Source organism: Anguilla rostrata, chromosome 17, assembly GCF_018555375.3.
Source record: "Anguilla rostrata isolate EN2019 chromosome 17, ASM1855537v3, whole genome shotgun sequence".
Classification (NCBI taxonomy): domain Eukaryota; kingdom Metazoa; phylum Chordata; class Actinopteri; order Anguilliformes; family Anguillidae; genus Anguilla; species Anguilla rostrata.
In genome coordinates, this window is record NC_057949.1 from 24062847 (window position 1) to 24073904 (window position 11058).

The 11058-nt window shown below is 47.8% G+C and overlaps 2 protein-coding genes across 2 annotated transcripts in view; one reads left to right on the forward strand and one right to left on the reverse strand.

The window, feature by feature from the left end:
* Nucleotides 1-2542: 2542 nt before the first annotated feature.
* LOC135242991 (RING finger protein 222) lies at nucleotides 2543-4190 on the reverse strand. The gene has a single exon (XM_064314393.1). The coding sequence runs from the start codon at nucleotides 3706-3708 to the stop codon at nucleotides 3049-3051; it is 660 nt and encodes a 219-aa protein (XP_064170463.1). The 5' UTR covers nucleotides 3709-4190; the 3' UTR covers nucleotides 2543-3048.
* Nucleotides 4191-5533: 1343 nt separating this feature from the next.
* The window catches only part of LOC135242989 (nuclear distribution protein nudE-like 1-B), an 11058-nt gene continuing 5533 nt past the window's right edge, over nucleotides 5534-11058 (forward strand). Inside the window, exons 1-3 of the mRNA XM_064314389.1 lie at nucleotides 5534-5704; nucleotides 9794-9890; nucleotides 10348-10501. Coding sequence (XP_064170459.1) covers nucleotides 9805-9890; nucleotides 10348-10501 — 240 coding nt within the window. The 5' untranslated portion in view covers nucleotides 5534-5704; nucleotides 9794-9804. The remainder of the gene's footprint in view (nucleotides 5705-9793; nucleotides 9891-10347; nucleotides 10502-11058) is intronic.

Consider the following 11058-nt stretch of genomic DNA (forward strand, 5'->3'; position numbering starts at 1 on the left):
GAAATTTGAGTTTCTTCCCCTTTTTCTGCTACTCTGTAAAGTGCCTTTGTGACCGTTTTCTGGACAAAGCGCTGTACAAATATAGCTGATCTGATTTGATCTGACGAACCCTTTCCAAACAGGAGCCAGTCAAACGGCCCTGACAGAGACACGAACACGCCCGCACGCACGCACGCACGCACGCACGCACGCCGCCCGCCGCCCGGCGTGATGTAACGCGATAGGACTCTCGGGTCCCGTCTCCTCTTGCACAAAGCTGCCGGTCCAGCCCGGCTCACCTCCGCGGACCGCCCTTCCCCCAGCCAAAAAGCGTCTTAAACGGCCCACGCTGCATTATTCATCCCCCATGTGAGTGGCCTGTCTCCAGGCTTTACCTCGCGCTTGGCTTGACCCTTCTCGCGCCTGCCACCGGGCAGCCGTGGGCTTATTGGAGCAGCCAAGGTTAACTGCCTCAGTTTCAGGTGTGCGACAACAGTGAATCGATGTGGATCCGAAACCCCCCCCGCAACGACTGAATCTGCAGTGGGCTCCGGTGTGTGGATGGCTCTTGTATTGAATCCCGACCGTGTCAGTGCAGACCGTGCCCAACAGCCCTGCAAGACATCCGCAGAAGAGAGAGGGTATACACCAAAGACAATGACACCGACCGAAACCCTCCCTACTGAGGCGGCAATATGCTGTGCAGCACCGTAGGGTTGCTGCCCACAAAACGTGAGGTGGCCATACGGCGTACAGACCGCAGCTTCCTCAGAGCCCAAGCCACGGAGCCTCCATCTCCTCCCCTCTGCCCTGCATTGTTTTTTCACCCGACGACAAACATATCAGCTTCCTGGCCTTGCTTCAGCAAAACTATCAATCATTTAGCTGGAGAAATGTGCACTTAGAACTCGATACGTGGCTAAACGCCGCTGGGGGGGGGGCGGTTCAAACGGTCACTCGTCTGGACTATGAGACACGAGAGAGGCCTGCGGGGCTCTCATCCTGTCATCCTGAGTCTTGGGGGGCGTGTTTCTGGACCTGCACTGTCCCAGTGCCTCACTGCTAGCTACAAACATGTGACAGAATACATTGCATGCATCTAGCAGACGCTCTTATCCAGAGCAACTTAACACAGCTCTTTGCCTAGCATTTACATTGCATCCATTTATACAGCTGGATATATATACTGAAGCTATGCAGGTTAAGTACCTTGCTCAGGGGTACAATGGCAGGGAATTGAACCTGTGACCTTTAGGTTACAAGACCAACTCCTTACTCATTATACTACACTGCCGCCCATATATGTCAATATATGTTTACTGTGTACCTTGTGGGCAGCAGAATGACAGCCTTTAGGCTTTTCATACCACTTACTCGTGCCTGGGCGTTACGTCGCAAGGTCAGAGGCAGGACTGCCATATGCCAAAGGCCTCGGGGATCTTCGCGGTGCGCGGTAGTCAGATGCCTCCTTCCTTCCTCCTGCCAGCTGGTGCACAGGCAGATGGCTTGCTGGAGAGAGACTGGGTTGCCATGACAACGGTCTCGGTGTTCTTTTGCTGAAGCATTCCATGATAATGTGAGGTTAGATGGGTGACTGAGAGGACCTCTGCACAGGACCGGGGGCTGGCTGTTTTCCCTGTATTGATCATGTGATCCATAAAATCAAACCTATGGAAAGTGTGTGGCTTAGATTGTCCTTGTCCTCAGTTTGCATAAATCAGCCATTTGCCATGCTTTTTTCTTTTTTCAGTAAAAAAAAATGGCGTCTTCTAATCAGGAATACATATCAAACGGTATCTTTAAGATGGACACCTGATACTGCTTCAGAGAATTTTCATTGGTCAGTACCACTGCAGATAAACAAATTTTTAATTTCAAAGTGCCAATTTTAAAATGATTCTTTTGGCTAGTAGATGACAGGTGAATTAATTCCACTTCGTATGACGTCCGCAGTGTATCTGTGTCTGTTTTCTGTTGGGTTGGATCGGAATTGTGAGCGGAAGGTGCTCCTGGAATGCCGATCTCCAGGATGAATACCAGGATCTCCTGAGACATTTCAAACCCTCAACACTGGCACTTTCAGTTCTGATTGGATTTGACATGCATGGAAGGCTCTGAGTCATTGTTTCGTACTCGCCTGCATGACTGTGTGAGTGTACACAACTATGTGAGCATGTTTAACTGTTTCGGATAGCATGACTGTGTTTTTGTGTGTTACATGTTTGATTTGTGTGTGTGTGCAGGTGTGTATTTTGCATGTGTGTGTGTGTGTGTGTGTGTGTGTGTCTGTGTCTGTGTCTGTGTCTGTGTGTTACTCAGGAGGATGAACAGTGATACTATCTCATTCCCAGCTGAGCTCTTAGACATAAAGTTGTTTAGGCGTGTTGCTAAGTAACAGTAGATAGGGGGTTAAGTGACAGCCAAGCTCATATATATAGTACCAGCCTTGTTTTTACAGTACAGTTTACTGTACCATCATGCCTTGCTTTGGACTCTGTATTGTGGTTTGTTTATCTCTTAGGGTTTTATTATCAATAGATGAACAAAAACAGAAACACTGAAAAAACTTCCCCCTCGAGACAGGGTACATTTGTACTCTATTGAATTTTCACATGCCGAGCAATTATGAACACAAACTGAAAAAAGCTTCGTACAAATCGTCTGTACGTTATCTCGACTGATTACTAGGCCAAAGACATGCTGTAATTGATATATTCAACAATCTATATACTGTTACTGCACGTAAAATTCTGTTTTTTTTTTCTGAGTAGTGAAGGGCTCAACAGTATAGGGAGCTTAATTTAAAATATATTTTTTAAGAATCTAGCCCCCAGTCACAAGAATTGGTAGATGAAGATCCCTGTTGCGGAGTAAATTAATTAAGCTAAATTTTGTCATTCTCATTACACATGGTAGCAGAGGCCTAAGCGTCGCGACAATGACAGGATAAAAATGAACACGCTGAAGTACATATTATCGTTTATGATTTAATGGCAAGTGACAAGTGCATGAACAAATAAAAATAAATGAATGCGCAGTGTAAAGAAAAAAACTTGCCCATTCTTTCAATTAACCCAACAGAATCCACGGCAGAGAAGCAACGATTAAGGTCAGCACGGTAAATAATGTCAGCAATATAAGAAGGCATCGTGCAGTCGTGCAAGTTCTCCTCCGCTGCCGCCGTCGCTGGGCCGGCTCATTAACAGTGGTTGTCACCACGCTAATTTCGTCCTCGTCCACCATTGGTCGGCCTTGACTACTGATGATGAAAATCTGCGATGCATTGTTCCGGCTCTTGAACTGTGGCTGGATCAATCTCGTTGAAATCCACCTGAAATACTGCAGAACCCGACTGAGTCCAGCGTACGCAGGCGGTGAATTGCGCGTGGACGCCCAGTCCTGGCTCTCCAAAGGATGTGACTGGGTCCCAGCCAGGAGAGACACGGGGACCTCCAGACTCTGCCCACTCTCGGCATCCTTGCAAGGGTTCGCAACGAAGGTGTTCTGTTTGGAGATGAAAGTTAGGTGTCTGCAGATGGGACATATAATATTCTGTCTTGTAACCTGCCCGTCCCTGCTCACGCTGACCAACGTTTTGACCAGGCAGTCGTGACAGAAGACATGTCCACAGCTCAGCGTCCTCTCTGTGTTCCCGAAACACTCATAGCACACGGGGCACTCCGAATCCTGCGGTACGACCTCTGTTGTCGTGCTCTCTTGTATTTCCATGTCTGAGTTGTTCCTGGCTATTTAAAAAAGAAATAGACATCCTGTCGTCCAATCCATCTCGGCTAATACGCCGACTGTCCGCTGCACATCTTTCTTGCAACTTCTTGAGTTCGGTTTCGAGACAGATTAAATATGAACGGATCAGCTGTCAAGATACTTTTCAGGCTCAAAGTCCTCTCCTCTTGAAAATTTTTGTGATAGCTTGAACGGTGAAACTTTACACACAACCATGCGCTGGCGCGCGCACACACACACCTGTCAGCTACCTGTCTTTGTTCGTGTGGAGTCAGTTCCTTTGAGTCAGTCTGTCTTATATACTTAACTGCCTGCGCACACTCCTGACTTTGAAAAGGCAGATGTGGCCTGCCAACTGTCTGTAGTGCTGCGTGAAAATGCTGTCGAACTGGATTTTCAATGCCTGAAAATAACTGCCAAAAGCCTGTCGCGCTCGTAGCAGTAGTCCTATTGACTTGTGAGGAAACAGTCACGTTTTCCGTCATTGTGCGGTGATCAGCAAGTGGCGTATTCTCACGTTACTGGTGACGTCAACAAAATATGAAAAGCCGAATTAATACAGATTTGATCATTGTATGACCTGCATATACACATGCACACGTGATCCCCTTATTTGGACAAAAACATGAGAGCCTTACCAGTCTTACCACCTACAATGCTGAATCGTTTAATGATATCTTAACTGTCATTGATAACACTTGATGACTCTCTCTCTCTCTCTCTCTCTCTCTCTCTCTCCATATTCGCTTTATATAGACACATATAGATTATTTTGATTAATTGTAGTGCTGTATACTGTCTATTGCTTCGAATGACAACTCACTAGCTAACAAAATGCTTCCATCTAGTGGACATGGTATGTAAAAGGCTGTTGAAAGAATATTGCGTGTCTGAGAGGCAAAACTGCCTTAGGCGATTAATTTATGTATTCATTTATTAATTTACTTAAGGGTTGGGATTCATTTTAAATAAGATGCAAATAGAGGGGACACAATGTGCTTGGTGCATAACTGGTGTAATGACTATAAATGTATTTTGTAGACCTGTCTCATTGCTGCAATGTTCTCCTGATCATTTGTTGCGAGATCTTTCCATTCGGCAGTGCACCAGCTGGGCTGTGCAATCGTTGTGCCAGAATACACTCCATGTGTAGCCAGTACAGGCAGACTGCAGCCGCCTGTTCGACCAGAAAAGTCACTGGTGTGTGACAAGAGGGGGGAATTTCCATTGATTAAAACTCTCACTGCCTGGCGCGTGCAATTATAGTTGTCGTCTTGGACCTTTATCCAACAGCCACTACAGGCAGAAAATATGTGTCTGAGTTCTGTATGGAAAAAAAAAAAAGTATGGAAAAAACTGATGTTGTTATGTTATGCATCGTATTTAGAATGACTGGATGTCAGCTTTCTCTATCCTGTCCACAGTGTTCTGCAAAAATCAAACTGCTTGCCCAACATTTCTTATATTTTCACCATAATCATGTTCAAACCAGCATAAACGTATTTTCCCAATTATTACAATAATCAAAATTGCGCCGAGCATGATTAAATCAGACGTAGTACATCTGATAAATGTGTCATTTTTGATAAATGGAAAAGTATATTATATTTTCCAAATAGAAAATACTTAGCAAATTTAGCAACTCTAGACCTATGTTTGGGTACCCTTAATAAGATCTGGCTATGTATCTTTTCAGTAAACAAATATACTGGAGAGCACCGGAATTCCCATAATACGAAAAGGCACCGAATTCCAGTCCGTGATTGCTTCATCACAGGGCGTTGTGGACGTTTCCCAGAGTGATGTCATCGCATGCCCTTGCGTGCGTTCTCGCGTCCCGGAAGCTGAGAGCGCAGTTCAGCAGTTCCCCGTTGGCGGTTTCCGCGAGTGAAGAGAGAGGGAGGGGAGAGAGAGCAATAGAGTAGACGGTGGTGATGCACTAAAACCTATACGGGCGGAGATACAGGCTTGACATGTCCAGGTAATAAACACATGTGATATAATTTTAGCTCATGCTGATGTGTTCTTGGGCTCTGTCTAGCGTGACCTATCGTTATTTCTGGAGATATTTGAAATTACTAGTGGAGGCAAATACAACCCGGTTGCCTGGCAATAAGCTCAGCTTCTTTCTGGACCGTGTCATTCCGAGACATAGCCTAACGCTACTGTTGCATTTAACGTTTCATCCTTTCGGTATTTTGATATTTCGACGCTTGATACGTGTAATCGTGGATGCATACCAGTATATACAAGTGCGCACCGTCCATTAGGTCAACATTTAACAGTTGGTTTTGTCGACGCTATCCTAGTATTATCAATGGCCAGAAAGATAATGTACCTATTTGTTGCTGTAAGGAATTTTAACGTTAGCTGGCCAGATGGCTAGCTTACCTACCGTGGATAGTGTTTTGTAAATTTGCAGCCTCGGTTAACGCTACGTTATGTCGCGATCTGTGCGCAAGTGGTGAGTTCTTTGATGTACCAGCTGCGAAATCTACTCAACTCATGGACTTTGCTAACGGCGTATGGCGGAGCTCGCCTACAGGGTTGGAGCTTGTTTTTGGTTTTGCTAGATGTAATATTAGCCATCAGGAGCTATGGATTCAGTGTCTTTATATAATATAGACGCACTGTTAACATGTAGGTCATTTGATAGGCAGGCTATGTCTCAGAAACGTCGCAATATTTCAGAAACGTCGCAATATTTCAGAAACGTCCCTTGCTTGTTAGCCTTCTGCTGTAGATACCAGTAGGCTATTCGGGCGCGGCTTGCGGGTGGGGGAGTTAGGATGTAGGACCTCAGTTTGTCCTGCTTCCCCGTCTTCACTTTGGCTGTAGTAAGAGGTTCATTCAGTTTGCCAGCAGAGCGAGACGGTTTATCCAAATATTATGGTTTATCTTGTGTCCCTAAATATATCTAATAAACCTCCTGTGATCAGATATAACGGTGCTATCATATGTTGCATCTGTAGTTAATGTGCGTCTGTCTGTCTGAACAATGAAGGCTAGCCTTACCTTGAAATCTATGCACTGCTTTGAATGAAATGTGCATGTATTGCGGTCCCGCGGCGTGGAAGAAGGAAAGCAAGGTTCAACTTTAGTGTTGCTGCAACTGTATGGTGCATGGTATGTGTGCATACAGCGCACTAACAAGTTCCACTCCTTGTTCCACTCCAGTTCATAATATTAACGTTATGAACAATATTTCGTTGTTCGTTTTTGGTCATATATAATACAGCTTTGTAGTTCCATAGCTCACAGTGTTTTTATTGACTGTTTTCTCCTTTGGTGTGGTGGTGACTTTGTAGAGAATTATTCTGGGCCCAGTATCACAGTAGTACTGCTTGTGCAGTATGGCTGGAAACAGACCCAACTCTCATCAACAGTGTGTCTTTTACACCTCTTTAAATATGATACATGGTTTAACTTTTCCCAGTAATTTCATCAATCAAAGTGAGGAAAATGGCTTATTTATTAAATGGCGTATGACCCTTGAGATAACCAGGCACAGATCCATTAAAACGGTTTTTTGATTGAATTTCATATTTTCATATTGTTCTACGAGAGGTTAAAGCGCAATAATGCCAATGTTTTATGAACACACTTGGCCCCCCCACCCCCACCCCCACCCCCACCCCCAGAACAAACTAGACCAGGTCCCAAAAAACGAAAAAACGGCTGGCCGTATTATGCAGCCCCCTTCTAGGAGTATTCGGGAGTAGGCGGTGCTCTCCTGGCTATGGGTAATTCTGGGTAATAGCGAGCCGTCTGCTCCCCAGCAGGGCATAGCTCACACATGGCCGCTTCTCCTGAGCAGTGCATGCAGTGCCTCATTCTGCTTATTGCCCCTGAAGGGGGAGGAGTGAGGGTTTACTAAACCAGCAGTGGGCGGAGCGATAATGTGTTATCAACGTAACACTGATTTGAACCAATCACTGCGATTTGCTAGGAAGAGAAAATCCTTTTGATTGGTCCAGATAAGTAAATGAGTGACAGCCATTGTAGCTCTACCCGCTATGGGTTTGTAAAACCCTCTGCTCTCCCCAGTGCTTAGTGTTTCTGAAGAATTTAGCCTCGCCACCACGAGTCAAACAGGTCTGTGAATAAGCTTGCAGGGCCCAGAGAGTCAGAAAGCATCTGATTTTCTTCCTCCTTGTTTAAGTGGTCTGGAGTCCCCCTGTGCCAGCCCGGCATCCCAGTGGGCTAGCTTTCCCCCCCAGAATTGTGCATATATCTGGAGTACACCAACGCTCAGCATGTTAAGCCTCCCATCCAGCCACACAGGGGAACGGCAGCGAAAATGTGCGTGGCCTGTAAGGGACCGTTATATCTGATCACGGAGGTTTATAAGACATATTTAGGGACACAACCATAACATTTGTGTCTAAATTTGCCTGCGTGTTTATGAATAATCTTCGCTCTTCAGTTCTAATTGAACCTTTCGGGTTATTTAGCATTTCTTGTTTCCGCGTTCATTGCTGGATGTAACTGCTTTGACCACGGGGAGGAGAGGGAGCCCTGTTCTCATAGGTCTTCTCGTCGTCCTCATAATCATCATCATCATCGTCATCATCATGAGTATCGTCATCACTTATCAGCGGTGATGAAGAGGCCGCGCGTGCCTTGCGTTTCTCATTGGCTCTGCCGTTGCCCGGGCGGCGTTCAGAAAGGGCGCTGTGCATGCACGCGGTGGTGTGCCGATCGCGTGAGTGCACAGCTGTTCCAGCCGCAGGCCAGCTCGTGTCATCGTGTGGAAGTGTGGCAGTGCCCGGCGTTCTGTGGCCTGCAGGACCGCGCGTGTCATCGTGTGGAAGTGTGGCAGTGCCCGGCGTTCTGTGGCCTGCAGGCCAGCCCGTGTCATCGTGTGGAAGTGTAGCAGTGCACGGCGTTCTGTAGCCTGCAGGACCGCCCGTGTCATCGTGTGGAAGTGTAGCAGTGCCCGGCGTTCTGTGGCCTGCAGGACCGCGCGTGTCATCATGTGGAAGTGTAGCAGTGCACGGCGTTCTGTAGCCTGCAGGACCGCGCGTGCTAGCACAGCTGCGCTTTGAAAGAGCACCATTTCTCATCACTGTTGGGGGGGGGGCACAGTGCACAGTGCGTATTCAACGAGTGGCGCTCTTGTTTTTAATGTGTACCCATTGTGTGGCTCTTTGTTGCCCCCTCCTCTCTTCTTTCTCAGTTGCTCCCTTTCTTCTCTCTTCCCCCAGTTCTCCCCCTCCCTTTCTCTCTCTCTCTCCTCCCTTCCCTCCCACATCGCCTTAACCCTCCCTCCGGCCTGTCTCTCCATCGATCTGTCCGTCTTTGTCTCTTCCTCGTTGTGTAGATTATCGTTTGGTGCAGCACGCTGTACTGTCACTGAGATACTGGTTTAAGGGCTCGTTCCCCAGACAGACAGATAAACAGACAGACAGACACTGCCCTGTCTGACCTCATGGGAGGGGGGCAGAGGTCAGGGGTCGCAGTGGGGGGGGCGGTGGAAGAAAGGGAGAGTTGAAGAATTCCACAGCTGTGTCCAACCCTAAGGCCTAAACAGAGAAAAATATTTCAGAGAGGGAGGGAGGGGGAGAGAGAGAGAGAGAGTGTTACAGTTTTTTTTGTATTGCCTGACCTGACCTGCAGAGTGCAGGTGTTATGTGTACAGGCCTGCTTCTGGACCAGCAGGGTTTGCTTTGTTATTTCAGGAGAGGTGCATGCTGGGTCTGCCGCTGTCGGCGGTATGGTGTCAGCGGTACGCTGTCACTCCCCAACCGCGATCGGGAACCACGGCTCAGAACCGAGTCATTACCACCACTTTAAAGTGTTTGGCTAATCAACCATCGCTCATTCCTGTGGGTTAGTGTGTGTGTGTGTGTGTGTGTGTGTGTTTGTGTGAAGGAATGTAGCTGTTCCTGCAGAGAGGAATAGAGAGGGAGGTAGAAAGGGACAGAAAACATGTCTTCCATTAAGAGCGGAACTGGAGCAGTGTTCACAAGCAAGTGACAGAGGCGGGGCCTGAAGTTTGCCAGTCTGTCTGACCTCCAAGGGGTTGTGTTCTGCTTCATCTGAGGGCTTCTCTCTCTCCCTTCCGCAGGCTTATCTACCATGGATGCAGAGATGATCCCCAAATTCTCTTCGAAAGACGAGGAAATTGATTACTGGAAGGCTCTTTCCCTCAAGTACAAGAAAAGGTGAAAATTTGAATCCCTGTAGTTTTGACATGACTGCCTAGCACAGAAATGTAATCCCCCCCCCCCCAATCCAGTCACAGACACAGATAGTTGAACAGGCAGTGTGAAGTTTGTGGTTGAACAGGCACAGCCTCAGATAGAGTCTCTGCACATGCATGATATGTATACGAATGAGTTTTGGAACGTGACTGTTTGTCTAGTTGGCGGTGAACGACCATGCACCCATAGAGGTGTGTCTGACAAGAGTGTCATGCACATTGCAAGACTGAGACACAGACATACAGTCACATGCACAGACATACACTCATCTACTTGCACTGACACACATGTACACGTACACACACACACACACACACACACACAACGTCTCCTATAGAGTGAGGCTGCTAACTGAACGCTGTGACCGGCTGCGTTGCTGTCGCTGACGGCCCTGGCCCCGCCCCCCTCGCACCCACAGCTGCCAGGAGGCGCGGGACGAGCTGCAGGAGTTCCAGGAGGGCAGCCGGGAGCTGGAGGCGGAGCTGGAGGCCCAGCTGGGCCAGGCGGAGAGCCGGATCCGGGACCTGCAGGCGGAGAACCAGAGGCTGAAGAGCGAGGTGGACACCCTCAAGGTGGGAGGAGCGTCACATGACCAGGGCGGGGTCACCGGGGCGGGGCTCCCTGTCCGCACACAAACACGCGTGCTCCTACATCCACAGTGCACAGTGCATATGATATCAATAGTCTGAGTCTTAAACCCCCCCCCCCCCCCTTACGGTACCAGCACGTCTGTGTGGTTGTGTATCCTTGTTGGGATGATATGGGAGTGCTATGCTACTGTACACAGCACTACCTGTGGTCCTAACTCATTTGTTTCTTACACCCTGGTCATAAGATGACCTCCGACCTCATTGGAATACCAGCTGTGATTCGTGGGCCCCTGCTTATGCTTTTCCTGGCGGGGGCTACACTGGGTGGGCCAGAGTCCATTTTGTGGTGATGTTGGCAAACTGATGTCCAACCTGTGGGGAAATTTCTCTTTGCATGGGCATATTTCAGCTTGTGATCTGAACTTGAGTTCATTTGAAATGGAAATGGGATTGCCCCAGTTTGTGTGAATCGGTGTCCAGTGTAGAACAGTAGTCAGAGCAGCAGGGTGGAGCAGTGGTCAGAGCAGCAGGGTGGAGCA